The 15,647-nt window shown below is 44.4% G+C and overlaps 1 protein-coding gene across 2 annotated transcripts; it reads right to left on the minus strand.

Annotated features, from left to right (window-relative positions):
* Positions 1-8,932: 8,932 nt before the first annotated feature.
* LOC124664999 (iron-sulfur assembly protein IscA-like 1, mitochondrial) lies at positions 8,933-11,838 on the minus strand. 2 transcript variants are annotated; one of them, XM_047202400.1, is made up of 4 exons: positions 11,687-11,838; positions 11,053-11,295; positions 9,512-9,646; positions 8,933-9,437 (listed from the first exon to the last, which is right to left on the minus strand). In XM_047202400.1, the coding sequence occupies exons 2-3, from the start codon at positions 11,240-11,242 to the stop codon at positions 9,516-9,518; spliced, it is 321 nt and encodes a 106-aa protein (XP_047058356.1). In that variant the 5' UTR covers positions 11,243-11,295; positions 11,687-11,838; the 3' UTR covers positions 8,933-9,437; positions 9,512-9,515. The 2 variants fall into 2 exon arrangements, with proteins under 2 accessions (XP_047058356.1, XP_047058355.1); XM_047202399.1 differs by having other exon boundaries at positions 9,529-9,646; positions 11,687-11,817.
* Between the last annotated feature and the right edge of the window lie 3,809 nt (positions 11,839-15,647).

Genomic DNA, 15,647 nt, shown 5'->3' on the forward strand with positions numbered 1-15,647 from the left:
GAGATCACATAAGTAAAACCCACTTGACTAGCATAATGACATCTAGATTACAAGCATCATCATATGAATCTCAATCATGTAAGGCAACTCATGAGATTATTGTATTGAAGTACATAGGAGAGAGATGAACCACATAGCTACCGGTACAGCCCCGAGCCTCGATGGAGAACTACTCCCTCCTCATGGGAGACAGCATCGTTGATGAAGATGGCGGTGGTGTCGATGGAGGAGCCTTCCGGGGGCACTTCCCCGTCCCGGCGGCGTGCCGGAACAGAGACTCCTGTCCCCCAGATCTTGGCTTCGCGATGGCGGCGGCTGCGGAAGGTTTCTCGTACCGTGGCTTTTCCGTATCGAGGTTTTAGGTCCGGGACCTTTATATAGGCGAAGAGGCGGCGTCGGAAGGTCGAAGGGGCGACGACACCATAGGGCCGCGCGGCCGGGGGTGGGCCGCGCCACCCTATCATCCGGGGGCCCTGTGGCCCCCCTGCGGCGGCTCTCGGGTGTTCGGATGCTTCCGGTGAAAATAGGAACCTGGGCGTTGATTTCGTCCAATTCCGAGAATATTTCGTTACTAGGATTTACTGAAACCAAAAACAGCGAGAAAACGAGAAGCGGCACTTCGGCATCTTGTTAATAGGTTAGTTCCAGAAAATGCACGAATATGACATAAAGTGTGCATAAAACATGTAGATATCATCAATAATGTGGCATGGAACATAAGAAATTATCGATACGTCGGAGACGCATCAGCATCCCCAAGCTTAGTTTGTGCTCGTCCCGAGCAGGTAAACGATAACAAAGATAATTTCTGGAGTGACATGCCATCATAACCTTGATCATACTATTGTAAACATATGCAATGAATGCAGCGATCAAAACAATGGTAACGACATGAGTAAACAACTGAATCATAAAGCAATGACTTTTCATGAATAGCACTTTCAAGACAGGCATCAATAAGTCTTGCATAAGAGTTAACTCATAAAGCAATAATTTAAAGTAAAGACATTGAAACAACACAAAAGAAGATTAAGTTTCAGCGGTTGCTTTCAACTTGTAACATGTATATGTCATGGATAATTGTCAACATAGAGTAATATAACAAGTGCAATATGCAGGTATGTAGGAATCAATGCACAGTTCACACAAGTGTTTGCTTCTTGAGGTGGAGAGAAATAGGTGAACTGACTCAACATTAAAAGTAAAACAAAGGTCCTTCAAAGAGGAAAGCATCGATTGCTATATTTGTGCTAGAGCTTTTATTTTGAAAACATGAAACAATTTTGTCAACGGTAGTAATAAAGCATATGAGTTATGTAAATTATATCTTACAAGTTGCAAGCCTCATGCATAGTATACTAATAGTGCCCGCACCTTGTCCTAATTAGCTTGGACTACCGGATCATCGCAATACACATGTTTTAACCAAGTGGCACAATGGGGTACCTCCATGCCGCATGTACAAAGGTCTAAGGAGAAAGCTCGCATTTTGGATATCTCGCTTTTGATTATTCTCAACTTAGACATCCATACGGGACAACATGGACAACGGATAATGGACTCCTCTTTAATGCATAAGCATGTGGCAACAATTATTATTCTCATATGAGATTGAGGATATATGTCCAAAACTGAAACTTCCACCATGAATCATGTCTTTAGTTAGCGGCCCAATGTTCTTCTCTAACAATATGTATGCTCCAACCATTAAGGTGGTAGATCTCTCTTACTTCAGACAAGACGAACATGCATAGCAACTCACATGATATTCAACAAAGAATAGTTGATGGCGTCCCCAGAAACATGGTTATCGCACAACAAGCAACTTAATAAGAGATAAAGTGCATAAGTACATATTCAATACCACGATAGTTTTTAAGCTATTTGTCCCATGAGCTATATATTGTAAAGGCGAATGATGGAAATTTTAAAGGTAGCACTCAAGCAATTTACTTTGGAATGGCGGAGAAATACCATGTAGTAGGTAGGTATGGTGGACACAAATGACATAGTGGTTGGCTCAAGGATTTTGGATGCATGAGAAGTATTCCCTCTCGATACAAGGCTTAGGCTAGCAAGGTTATTTGAAACAAACACAAGGATGAACCGGTACAGCAAAACTCACATAAAAGACACATTGTAAACATTATAAGACTCTACACCGTCTTCCTTGTTGTTCAAAACTCAATACTAGAAATTATCTAGACTTTAGAGAGACCAAATATGCAAACCAAATTTTAGCAAGCTCTATGTATTTCTTCATTAATGGGTGCAAAGTATATGATGCAAGAGCTTAAACATGACACAACAATTGCCAAGTATCACATTGTCCAAGACATTCTACCAATTACTACATGTAGCATTTTCCGTTTCCAACCATATAACAATTAACGAAGCAGTTTCAACCTTCGCCATGAATATTATGAGCTAAGAACACATGTGTTCATATGAACCAGCGGAGCGTGTCTCTCTCCCACACAAGCATTTATTCAAACAAAAACAAAAATAAAAGCACACGGACGCTCCAAGTAAAGTACATAAGATGTGGCCAAATAAAAATATAGTTTCGGGGGAGGAACACTGATAATGTTGTCGATGAAGAAGGGGATGCCTTGGGCATCCCCAAGCTTAGATGCTTGAGTCTTCTTGAAATATGCAGGGGTGAACCACCGGGGCATCCCCAAGCTTAGGGCTTTCACTCTCCTTGATCATATTGCATCATACTCCTCTCTTGATCCTTGAAAACTTCCTCCACAGCAAACTCGTAACAACTCATTAGAGGGTTAGTGCACAATAAAAATTAACATGTTCAGAGGTGACACAATCATTCTTAACACTTCTGGACATTGCATAAAGCTACTGGACATTAATGGATCAAAGAAATTCATCCAACATAGCAAAAGAGGCAATGCGAAATAAAAGGCAGAATCTGTCAAAACAGAACAGTCCGTAAAGATGGATTTTATTGAGACACCAGACTTGCTCAAATGAAAATTCCCAAATTGAATGAAAGTTGCTTACATATCTGAGGATCACTCACGTAAATTGGCATAATTTTATGAGTTACCTACAGAGAATTAGGCCCAGATTCGTGACAGCAAAGAAATCTGTTTCTGCGCAGTAATCCAAATCTAGTATTCACTTTACTATCAAAGACTTTACTTGGCACAACAAAACATAAAACTAAGATAAGGAGAGGTTGCTACAGTAGTAAACAACTTCCAAGACACAAATACAAAACAAAGTACTGTAGCAAAATAACACATGAGTTATCTCCCAAGAAGTTCTTTCTTTATAGCCATTAAGATGGGCTCAGCAGTTTTAATGATGCACTCGCAAGAAATAGTAGTTGAAGCAAAAGAGAGCATCAAGAGGCAAATTCAAAACAAATTTAAGTCTAACATGCTTCCTATGCAAAGGAATCTTGTAAATAAACAAGTTCATGAAGAGCAAAGTAACAAGCATAGGAAGATAGAACAAGTGTAGCTTCAAAAATTTCAGCACATAGAGAGCCATTTTAGTAACATGAAAATTTCTACAACCATATTTTCCTCTCTCATAATAACTTTCAGTAGCAACATGAGCAAACTCAACAATATAACTATCACATAAAGCATTCTTATCATGAGTCTCATGCATAAAATTATTACTACCCCAACATAAGCATAATCAATTTTATTGGTAATAGTGGGAGCAAATTCAACAAAGTAGCTATCATTATTATTCTCATCAAGTGTAGGAGGCATAGTATAATCACAACAAAATTTACTCTCCATAGTAGGTGGCACCAAAAGACCACTATCATTATAATCATCATAAATGGGAGGCATATCATAGTCAACATAAACTTTCTCCTCAATACCGGAGGGCTAAAGAGATCATTTTCATCAAAACCGACCTCCCCAAGCTTAGAATTTTCTATATCATTAGCAACAATGGTATTCAAAGCGTTCATACTAATATTACTACCAGCATGCAAATAAGATTCCATAGGTTTTTTAATTTTCGCATTAAACCATTCATGTCTTGACTCGGGAAATAGTACAAAGAGCTCACGAGATGTTTTCCATTATGCCTTACTAGTGTAAAACAAGAAACAAAAAGATGCAATTGCAGGATCTAAAGGAAATAGCTTCGAGTACTTACAACGGCGAAAATAGCTTAGTAGCCGAGATCCGGAGTGTGAGTACCTTTTATCTTTCCTCCCCGGCAACGGCGCTAGAAAATAGCTTGATGTCTACTGGTGCTTCTATTCTTGTAGACAGTGTTGGGCCTCCAAGAGCAGAGGTTTGTAGAACAGCAGCAAGTTTCCCTTAAGTGGATCACCCAAGGTTTATCGAACTCGGGGAGGAAGAGGTCAAAGATATCCCTCTCATGCAACCCTGCAACCACAAAGCAAGAAGTCTCTTGTGTCCCCAACACACCTAATAGGTGCACTAGTTCGGCGAAGAGATAGTGAAATACAGTTGGTATAAATAAGTATGAGCAGTGGCAACGCCACCAGAAAAGTGCTTTGCCCAGGACAGTAGACAAGCAGTAGTAACGCAGCGGTAGTAACGCGATAAAACGAGTAAACAAGCAGCGATAGCGATATTTAGGAACAAGGCCTAGGGATTAGACTTTCACTAGTGGACACTCTCAACTTTGATCACATAACGGAATAGATAAATGCATACTCTACACTCTCTTGTTGGATGATGAACACCACTAATTGCGTAGGATTACACGAACCCTCAATGCCGGAGTTAACAAGCTCCACAATATTCAATGTTCATATTTAAATAACCTTAGAGTGCATGACGAGATCAACACAACTAAACCAAGTACTAACATAGCATGCACACTTGTCACCTTCACACTATGTAGGAGGAATAGATCACATCAATACCATCATAGCAATAGTTAACTTCATAATCTACAAGAGATCATAATCATAGCCTACGCCAAGTACTAACACGGATGCACACACTTGTCACCATTACACCGTGCGGGAGGAATAAACTACTTTAATAACATCACTAGAGTAGCACATGGATAAATTGTGATACAAAACACATTGCAATCATAAAGGGATATAAATAAGCACTTCACTATGCCATTCATAACGGTGAATAAGTATTCCGTGAAATATAGCCTAAGAGATCCACACGGTGCACACACTTGTCACCTTTACACACGTGGGACAAGGAGTCTCCGGAGATCACATAAGTAAAACCCACTTGACTAGCATAATGACATCTAGATTACAAGCATCATCATATGAATCTCAATCATGTAAGGCAGCTCATGAGATTATTGTATTGAAGTACATAGGAGAGAGATGAACCACATAGCTACCGGTACAGCCCCGAGCCTCGATGGAGAACTACTCCCTCCTCATGGGAGACGAGCATCGTTGATGAAGATGGTGGTGGTGTCGATGGAGGAGCCTTCCGGGGGCACTTCCCCGTCCCGGCGGCGTGCCGGAACGAGAGACTCCTGTCCCCCGGATCTTGGCTTCGCGATGGCGGCGGCTCCGGAAGGTTTCTCGTACCGTGGCTTTTCCGTATCGAGGTTTTAGGTCCGGGACCTTTATATAGGCGAAGAGGCGGCGTCGGAAGGTCGAAGGGGCGACGACACCATAGGGCCGCGCGGCCGGGGGTGGGCCGCGCCACCCTATCATCGCAGGGGCCACTGTGGCCCCCCTCCGGCGGCTCTCGGGTGTTCTGGATGCTTCCGGTGAAAATAGGAACACTGGGCGTTGATTTCGTCCAATTCCGAGAATATTTCGTTACTAGGATTTCCGAAACCAAAAACAGCGAGAAAACAGGAGCCGGCACTTCGACATCTTGTTAATAGGTTAGTTCCAGAAAATGCACGAATATGACATAAAGTGTGCATAAAACATGTAGATATCATCAATAATGTGGCATGGAACATAAGAAATTATCGATACGTCGGAGACGTATCAGGCATCTGTCTGTTCACCACGACGACAGAGACGATAACAGCAGCAACGGAAAGGCGCACGAATCAAATACGCAGTAGAATATCTAGACGAACTCAGACTCGAACCGAATCTCTGGGCACAGGTCCTCGCCGCCGCTCACCTGGAGATTACGCCGGACCGGCGGGCCCTTGCCTGCACTGCCTGCTCGCGTCCAGGATCTCCTCCTCCGGCTGCGCCCGCTCGCCTTCCTTGGATTGGACGAGAGAGGTCTCCTCCGCCGCCGAGGGTGCTGGGTTGCCGGCAGCGGCGCGACACCGGCGGGAGGGAGAAACAAATCAGCGGGATAGGAGAAATGAATCGGCGGCGGGATATGTTTTGGGAGGCCTGAAATACGCGGCAGTATAGGCGCGATTTGGCGGGAGCGGCGGGATTTGGCGGGAGTGTGAGACGAATTTTCCCTCGTGCCGGCGACGGGTCGGGCCCGCGTCGGTTCGCCTCGCTTTTCGTTGTGTCCGGCGTCCCCGGTGCGTCCCCTGTGGGACGGGGACGGGCTCGGGGCGCCGGACACCGTATGGACGCGTCGGACAAAAATGGGCTTTGGGAGACGCGGCTGGAACGGTTTTTTTTATCCGGCGCGCCCCAAATTCCTTTGGGGGATGCTTTGGGGACGCGGCTGGAGATGCTCTCAGCTCTCTTCTTTCTATCTCCAGGGAATGGCTCGATGGAAAGAGGCGTCTGGAAATTGCGTAGCATATCACTTGCATTTCTGATTTTAAAAAAATAGTTTTATTCTTTTCTGGGCCATCTTGGTATTCAGCCCATGCGTTGGACGGAATGGCTCGCCCCAACTACGGCCCGATTTAGTACAACATAGCAGAGTTTCTTTTTAGATGGTATTGTGGGCAATTAATAAAAGAAAGATTACACTAACCTGTGACAAGCCATAAGCAACGTGACAAAAAAATAGGAGTTAACGAAATGGGGCCAGCGAAAAATAATACATTTAGTATTTTTTTTAGACACACAAAGGATTGAAGCGATGACATGTATGCATCAAGTTTTCATAGATTACTGGAAACAAGGTGTTCAACCATCATATGTTCTAGAGGACGGTTATCTTCCAAAATGGGTGTATGCGGGCCAGAAAAACACACGATGCTGGCTAGCCAACCGGTTCCACGTTGCACAATATCTCTGTGGTGAAGATGAAGCAACTCAATTTTGACTTGCAGATATCATGTTACTTGTTGTGACACTAATCCCGGTGCCTCATATTCCCTCCCATTCTTATTTTTTGGTTCTTTTCTTCTTCTCAATGGTATGCATATGTGCATATCTCACCTATTTAAATGTGCTACTTTTCTAAACAGGTTGAGGTGGAGTGTGACAATGAAACATGCTAAATAGTCGAGCAGAGGAGAAGTGGTATATGTAAGGAGAAAACCATTAAATGTCAGTAGGTGGCAAAAAAATTATTGTCATGAAATGAATGCCCCAGATATTATCTATTTTCCAAAGTAATCAAAATTGGAATTTTGAACATTCCATTTGCACTTCACTTTTATTGCACTTCGTTACCATTAGGTATGAAGTTGTTTCTATGTAATATTAAAGGGGGTCAGATTACTCAGGGTTCAAGAATCATGACATGATTAGGGAGATAAATATGGCACGGGAATGGGGAGCCTTTAATTTTGGTTCAGTTCTACATATGTGTATCAGTACCTTTTGTATTTAATTACAGAGTATATAAAAAGTTTGCGTTAGTGCTAGTTCCCCTTTTGGTTAGCTTGGCCAGTGCCTCACTAGGGATACAAGTAATGCTAATGCCATTATTTTTCGACATAGGCACATAGCAATCTTGTTACTTAAAACAAACAAGCGCAGAATCTCTGCTGCATTTCATCAAGGATAAGATAATACGAACACCAACCAGAAATGGGTGAGCCACCTCAACAACTAAACTGTAATGGCATACTATCACGGTAAGCAGCTTAAACCATTGGACCCTGGATATTGCTTTTTTTTTACAGAGGGATATTGCTTTCTAGGTGCTTGACTTAGATCCACAGCCTTTCACGTGACGTATCTGATGTTTTCTGGACATGCATGTCTCTGCCGAATTTTACGCCAATTTCTGCTGGTGATCCGTTCGAATGTATACAATGGTGCAGTATATTTTGGTCACATCTGTTCTCTTTGTATTGTGTTGAGCTGCATAAAGAGTGTTTTTTCGTTTCCACACAGGGAAAACTAAAGACTACTATTAGGTCAGAGACGGATTTCGGGGCATTGCAGGAAACATGTGGACTGTGGAGTGAGTTCACCTTCTACGAAACGGTTCTACCGGCATAGAAATGCAGCATGCAGAGAATGGCTTCTCAAGAAACTACATTTTGAGATTAAAAGGCTTGTTGTTAGTACTATTACTTTTGTGAGACATGTGTGATGTGACCTTCTAGACCGCCGCATGGGTGGTTCATGGCCCTGATTTGCCAACTTTGTTGTTTGTCTTGGTATTGTATTCAGTAATTTTTTCTGTATGAATGGGCATTGCATAAACTGAAAAATTGAAGTAAGCAAGATGTGGAACTGCCAGTGACAACACGCCTTCATGCAAAAATGATAGAAAGTAATAACACCTTTGTTTTACGTTTATGTGTTGTAACGGGATGATGTGTCAGGTATAGACCTAAGAATCATCCGAAAATACCGCCTCTATATTTAATTTCATGGAGAAAACAGAAAGGCAGACAATACATTTCACAAGACAAATATTCCATGCGAGCTAACCAAAAATCCTAAACTGGACTGCAAAAACTGTTACTAGCAACTTGAGTCCACGTGCTGGAACAACATTCCTTCAAAACTGGACATCATATGTAAACACTCCAGAGTCCAGAGCACAAAGTATAATAAACTAGAGTAAAGAGCACATTGGTCAGTGAACTCCAAACTGTACATTTTACTCCATTTACACGAGAAATATTTATCAGTGAAATATTCCTAGAGAAATGAATGAATTACTTAAATCAGAAAATCCACAGGCTGGACATCCAGCGTCGCCATAAGGTGGTTTGGCTCCCTAGCAACAATTTGTTGCGGCGCATCAAATCCATTCTTTAGTAAATGACATAGCTCCTGGCTTAATATCAAAGGGAAAAGATATGATCATCCTGCCCCCTTTTTGGGCTTTTGCACCTGATATGTTCCCAAACATGAAGAGTCCTGGTAACAACACGCTTAAGGAAGGATGGAAACGTAAGGGTAACTTAGTTGCATCCATTACATGATGATTTCATCAGTTGCTATGGTGCAACGCAGCATGCTTTACAAGGACCTTCTACTTAGCAAAAAATGAGTGGTTGGAGCCCTCCGCCAAGCTCTATCCTCTATTTACATCAGTAAAGAACATCACGAAGTGGACCCCTTGTTTCATGTAGTCATGAACGATTCACCACACCCACACTCCCCTTTGGAATTCGGGTTTATGAACACGAACTCGGACCTGCAACAGAAGCCACCTGTTACCTACCAAAAAATGATAAATTGATGGAGGTGCAACATTAGAACATTACGTACAGAACTAGAAGCCACACCTCAGTGGATCATCGACGTAATCCATCTTAGTGCCGATAACATGCATCAGAGCCTTGGGGTCGATAAGTACTTTTACTCCTTTCTCTTCCACAAGCTCGTCAAACTTCCCTTTTTCTTCTGAAGTATATGCAAGCAAAGATCCTTCTTTAGCATGGACAGAAATAACACAGTAAACAAACTAAAGAAAATGTATCAGGTGGTTCGATCTTCTGGGTGCATCTCATCAGTTTGTACCAGCATCTCTCCAACGCAATGTGATGTTTGGAAGCCCATGCCTATGGAGTTGTACAGAAGGACAAGTGTTTTTTATTACATAGGCCCATGTTTGACACTACTGAACAAACCATCAGATCAGGAACTACTCATGAGTGGAGAGATTGTTCAACCAGATGATACTAGAGATATTAAACCTGATATCGATTGAATATCATGGCCTAGATAATAATGGATGCTAAGAATACTAGCCTCATTATAAACCACTAATCATATTAGCAACAGGGTGTGGAGGCAGTGTTAAGCAATATAACGGCAATTCCACATTACAAAGTACTGACAAGTTTTCTTCAATTTCTCTCCTCTGAAACCTATACAACAATCTCATGAAATGGCATATCAGGGTGATATTACCAGACCAATTAATTCACAAGGTTTGCTGATTATCTGGCCAGTTAGTTCACTTGTTACGCTGTGTATATAGCAGTAACATTCATAGTTTTCAAGGCGTCCGTCTTAGGATGCTTAAGCGACGCTGAGACGATACAGCATCCCCCAGTGCCTCAGCGCTTTGCCTGCTTTAGGTCCGCTTTAGGCGCTTAGGCACCCGCTTAGGCGGTAGAGAGCCCCCCCCCAAACGCTTTAGGATGCCTTACCACCTTAAAAATCATCTAACAATGCAGAGTTCTCTGAATAAAATTTTGCAAGATGCACAGCACCGTAGCTTCATCCCTCTTAAATGCTGAAACTAATTGCTGGAAGGTGACAGGAACAATATAACAGATTGAACCAGCGTAATTTAGACCACCAAATACTCATAATTGGATTATTGTTCAACCAGAATATTAGCCTAAACATGGTACAAATTGCACATCATGCCTAAACATGGTACAAATTGCACATCATGCCTAAACATGAACTGGATGCTAAGAATAGAATACTAGCCTCACTACAAACGATCAAACATTTTAGCAACAAAATACTACATAGTATAAAATCGTGCATATTATTGTCAGGGTGTGTGGGCAGTGAAGCCATATAACAACAATTTTCACATTGTGAACTACTGAATAAGTTTCGTACATTTTTCAATCCTCTGAAACCAATACAGCAATCCCACAAAATGGCATATCAGGGTGAGATTACCTGACTGATTAATTCAATAGGTTTGGTGAGATTATCTAGCCAGTTGCTACACTAGGTTTGCTGTGTAAATATAGCTGTAACATTGCAGAGTTCTCTGAATAAATTTTTGCAAGATGCAAAGCATGATCGCTTTCACTGCCTTTAAATGCTGAAACTAAACGCACCTGCATAATTGAGCGTGTAAGACAGGCCATTGCAGCCGCGCGCTTTGACGCCAAGGCGCAGGTAGGGCTGCTGCCTGAGGTCGAGGAGCTGGCGCACCCGAGCCGCCGCGGCCTCCGTCAAGGTGAGCGCCTGCTTCCGGGCAGCAGGACCCGCCTTCTGCGCCGCGGCCCTCAGTGCAGATGACGACATGGTATGGTATGCCACCAAGGCGATAGGTACCGGACGGTGGCTACAAGAACAACCTGCAAATCAAGCAAATCGTGAGGGACTGCGTATGGCAGAATCGTGGGAGGCAGGTGCAGGTAGTGCAAGAGCAGGGACGGCATGGCATCATCTGCAGCAAGGCCATGGCGGCCAATCGAGGGGCAATCGTCGTTGATAGGCAGGGCATATAATCCAGAGGGATGTCATCGCCAATTCGTGGGTGGATTAATCGAGTAATACTACGGAATCGAAGGAATTCAAACGGAGATTCCGATGGAGAACAGGGGGAAAAACAGGGGTTTCCAGGACGATTTTTGCGATGGGGAGACGACAACAGCAGAACGCAAAGGCGTAGGAATCAAAACGGAATATCTAGACGAACCTAGACTCGAACCGAATCGGGGGGCATAGGTTCTCGCCGCCGCTCACCTGGAGATTGCGCCGGACCGGCGGGCCCTTGCCTGCTCGCGTCCTGGATCTCGTCCTCTGGCTGCGCCCGCTCGCCTTCCTTGGATTGGACGAGAGAGGTCTCCTCCGCCGCCGAGCGTGCTGGGCTGCCGGCAGCGGCGCGAGCTCGCGCGGAGTCGGAATCGCCTTCCTTCCTCTCGGGCTCTCACCGCTTTCTTCTTTCTATCTCCAGGAAATGGCTCGATGCATATCACTTGCATTTCCTTATTCTGATTTTAAAAACTATTGTATTCTTTTTAGACAGTATTGTGGGCAATTAATAAAAATCTCACAGCCTTTCTTTAAAAAAAGATTACACTAAACTCTGACAAGCCATAAGCACGTGACAAAAATATTTTTAGTTAACAAAATGGGGCCAGCGGAAAATAATACGTTCAGTATGTACTTTTTTCAGAATGATAAAGGATAGAAGCAGTGACATGAACGCATGAAGCTTCCATAGATTACTGGAAGCAAGGTGAACAGTTTGCAGTTGTTCTACAGAACAGTTACCCTCCACACTGGGTGTATGCGGGGCGGAAAAGCACACGATGGTAGCTACTTAACAAGTTTCACGTTGCGCAATATAACTCTGGTAAAGATGAAGCAACTCAATTTTGACCTGTAACTACCATGTTACTTATTGTGACACTAATCCCGGTGCCTCATATTCCCTCCTATTATCACTTTTTTTTTGTTCTCCGCTTATATTCTCGATGGTATGCATATGTGCATATCTCACCTATTCAAATGCGCTAATTTTCTAAATAAGTTGAGGTGGAGTGTGACAATGAAACTTGCTAAATAGTCGAGCGGAGGAGAAGCGTGGTATATGTAAGGAGAAAATCATTAAATGTAAATAGGTGGCAAACAAATTATTATGATGAAATATATGCACATGAGTTGCTGTGGTTGATACTTAACTTCAAGTTTATTTATTTTTTGCTTCACCTAACTCTTACATAGGAATTATTACTCAAATCTTGTTGGACAATCATATGGCGTGGTGCTCGGTCGACAGGATGCACGGTGCAACAAGTCATGCATGCATAGGTGGCACAAGAAATGGTATTGACAGATAAATGATATTTTTCTAAAATTCAAAACATTTTGAATCTAAAAAATGTGAACTTGATTTACGATTTTTTTTGTCGACTTAATTTTGATGAGAGTTTAAAATTCGATCCCATGTTGGTATGTTTCTACAAAACTTTTGCTTTCGAAGTTACCATCAAGTGTTTTATGATGTTAATTAAATTGGGCAGGAAGAAAATAGCAGGTATGGTATGTTTTTGGAACGACATAGGACAAGAGCCTGCGCTGCCTGCCCGCGTCCGGGATCTGCTCCTCCGGCTGCGCCCGCTCGCCTTCCTTGGATTGGACAAGAGAGGTCTCCTCTGTCGCCGAGGGTGCTGGGCTGCCGGCTGCGGCACGAGCTCGCGTGGAGTCGTAAGAGCATCTCCAGCCGCGTCCCCCAAAGCGTCCCCCAAAGGAATTTGGGGCGCGCCGGACCAAAAAACCGTTCCAGCCGCGTCCCCCAAAGCCCATTTTTGTCCGTCGCGCCCCGATACGGTGTCCGGCGCCCCGAGCCCGTCCCTGTCCCACAGGGGACGCACCGGGGACGCCGGACACACCGAAAAATGAGGCAGGGAGTGGCAGGGCCGACTCGTCAGCGACACAATAAATTTTATCCTAACCGTCACCTACCTCGCGACGGAAGTTATTGGCGCGCAGCGATGGTGCAGTTCCCGCAGAGCCGCAGCGACGCGTCCCGTCGCGCCTAGCTCTGCGTGCTGGCGTTAATGAGCGCCACCGCTCCTCCGCCTCCCTTCGGCCTATAAAAGGGCCGCCTCTCATCGTCCCTCTCACACACAAACCCTAGCGCCTCTCTCCCAAACCCTAGCCGCCACCATCTCAACAAGACTCGACGCTATGTCTGGTAGAGGCGGAGGCCGACCTCGCGGCCGTGGTCGTGGCCGCGGCAGAGCTGAACGGTCGTCGTCGCCTCCCACGCTATCGGCTTCATCGTCGGAGATGGACGTGGAGCCGGACGTGCTGTTCGAGTTCGTCCTCGTCCTCAAGGGCGGCCCGCGCGGCATCCAGAGGCTGCCGGACTCCTTCGCCGACTACGTCGCCGGCGACGACCGCCCGCGCACGATGCATCTGTGGGAGGCTGCGTGCGGCTACTACCGGTGGATCGTCGATGTGATCTACGACGCGCGCGGCAAGATGTACCTCAACATCGTCTGGGAGAAGTTCGCGCGGCACCACAGCCTCGAAGCCAGCTTCATCCTCCTGTTCTCCTACTTCGGCGAAAGGGACATGAACGTCAAGGTCTTCGACGAGACGCGCTACCGCCGGGACTACCACGGCGACAGCACCGACGAGGAGGACGACTGAGTGTTGTTTCTTCGCAACGAACACGTGCATGAAAGTTTCTGGATGTTCGTCTCATCGGTAGAACCAACAAGGGCACCATCCTCCCGCTGGATTTTCCAGTTTAGGTGACTGGGTGTGCCCTCGAGTGTTCTTTCTTAGCAGCGAACACAGAAACCTTCGATGCACGGCCTAGTTAGGTTTAGTTTCTTTGCAAAATTTTATATTTGTGTCCACCATGGTTCAAACTATGTATTAGTTTGTGGAAAACCATGTTCCTAACTGTGTCTTCGTGTAAACCACGTTTCCAATTATGTATTAGTTTGTGGAAATTGAAATAAAAATATCAAAAAAGTATTTTAAATGTTTGGGGAGGTGTTTGGGGGACGCGGCTGGGGAGGACGTCCCTCAAAGGCGGCACGAACAAAATACGTCCCCCAAACGCTCAATCCGGCGCGGTTTGGGGGACGCTTTGGGGACGCGGCTGGAGATGCTCTAAGTGCCTTCCTCTCGGGCTCTCTCTGCTTTCTTCTTTCTATCCCCAGGGAATGGCTCGATGCTATTGGGAGGAAGAGAGGCGTCTGGAAATTGCGTAGCATATATCACTTGCATTTCCGATTCTAAAAAAAACAATTGTATTCTTTCCTAGGCCATCTTGGTATTCAGCCCATGCGTTGGACGGAATGGTTCGTCCTAACGACGGCCCGATTTAATACAACATCGCAGATAATTTTTTTAGTCAGAGGGCACATCCGACCGATGTAAAATCCACTAAAAAGATCTGGCCGACTTAACCATTGTGGACAATTAATAAAATCTTGCAGGGGAGTTCTGCTTCTTTCCTAAAAAAGGATTACACTAAACTGTGACAAGCCATAAGCAGCGTGACAAAAAAATCCGAGCAAAATAAAAACGTGACAATTTTTTTGGGAGTTAATGAAATGGGCCCAGCGGAAAATAACATGTTCAGTATCTTCTTTTTCGAATGACAAAAGACAGAAGCAACAACATCTATGCATCAGGTTTCCATAGATTATTGGAAGCAAGGGGATCAGTCTGCAGTCGTTCTACAAAACGATTATCTTCCACATTGGGTGCATGCGGGGCGGAAAAACACACGATGCTAGCTAGTCAACTAGGTCGATGTTGCACAATACCACTCTGGTGATGGCGAAGCAACTCAATTTTTACTTGTAACTATCATGTTACTTGGTGTGACACTAATCCCGGTGCCTCATATTCGCTCCCATTATTTTTTGGGTTATTTTCTTCTTCTCAATGGTATGCATATGTTCATATCACTCAAATTTTGTTGGTCCTCGCCGCCCGCTCACCTGGGATTACGCTGGACATGCGGGCCCTTGCCTGCACTGCCTGCTCGCATCATGGATCTCCTCCTTTGCACTGCGTCGCGTCATGGATACTCCGCGCAGAGGAGGAAGAGGCGTCTGGAAATTGCGTAGCATATTACTTGCATTTCTGATTCTCAGAAAAAAAAACAAATTGTGTTCCTTTCTGGGCCATGTGGGTATTCAGCCCATTCGTTGGACGGAATGGTTTGCCCTGA

The sequence above is a fragment of the Lolium rigidum genome, chromosome 6, assembly GCF_022539505.1.
Source record: "Lolium rigidum isolate FL_2022 chromosome 6, APGP_CSIRO_Lrig_0.1, whole genome shotgun sequence".
Lineage (NCBI taxonomy): Eukaryota > Viridiplantae > Streptophyta > Magnoliopsida > Poales > Poaceae > Lolium > Lolium rigidum.

What these genes read in the sequence shown, in the direction of transcription:
- LOC124664999 (XM_047202399.1), bottom strand. Translation starts at nt 11,242, where the DNA reads ATGTCGTCATCTGCACTGAGGGCCGCGGCGCAGAAGGCGGGTCCTGCT. An exon ending in TTACACGCTCAATTATGCAG is followed by an intron (nt 9,647 to 11,052) that starts GTGCGTTTAGTT and finishes CATATACTTCAG; the next exon opens with AAGAAAAAGGGAAGTTTGAC. An exon ending in TACGTCGATGATCCACTGAG is followed by an intron (nt 9,438 to 9,528) that starts GTGTGGCTTCTA and finishes CTTCTGTTGCAG; the next exon opens with GTCCGAGTTCGTGTTCATAA.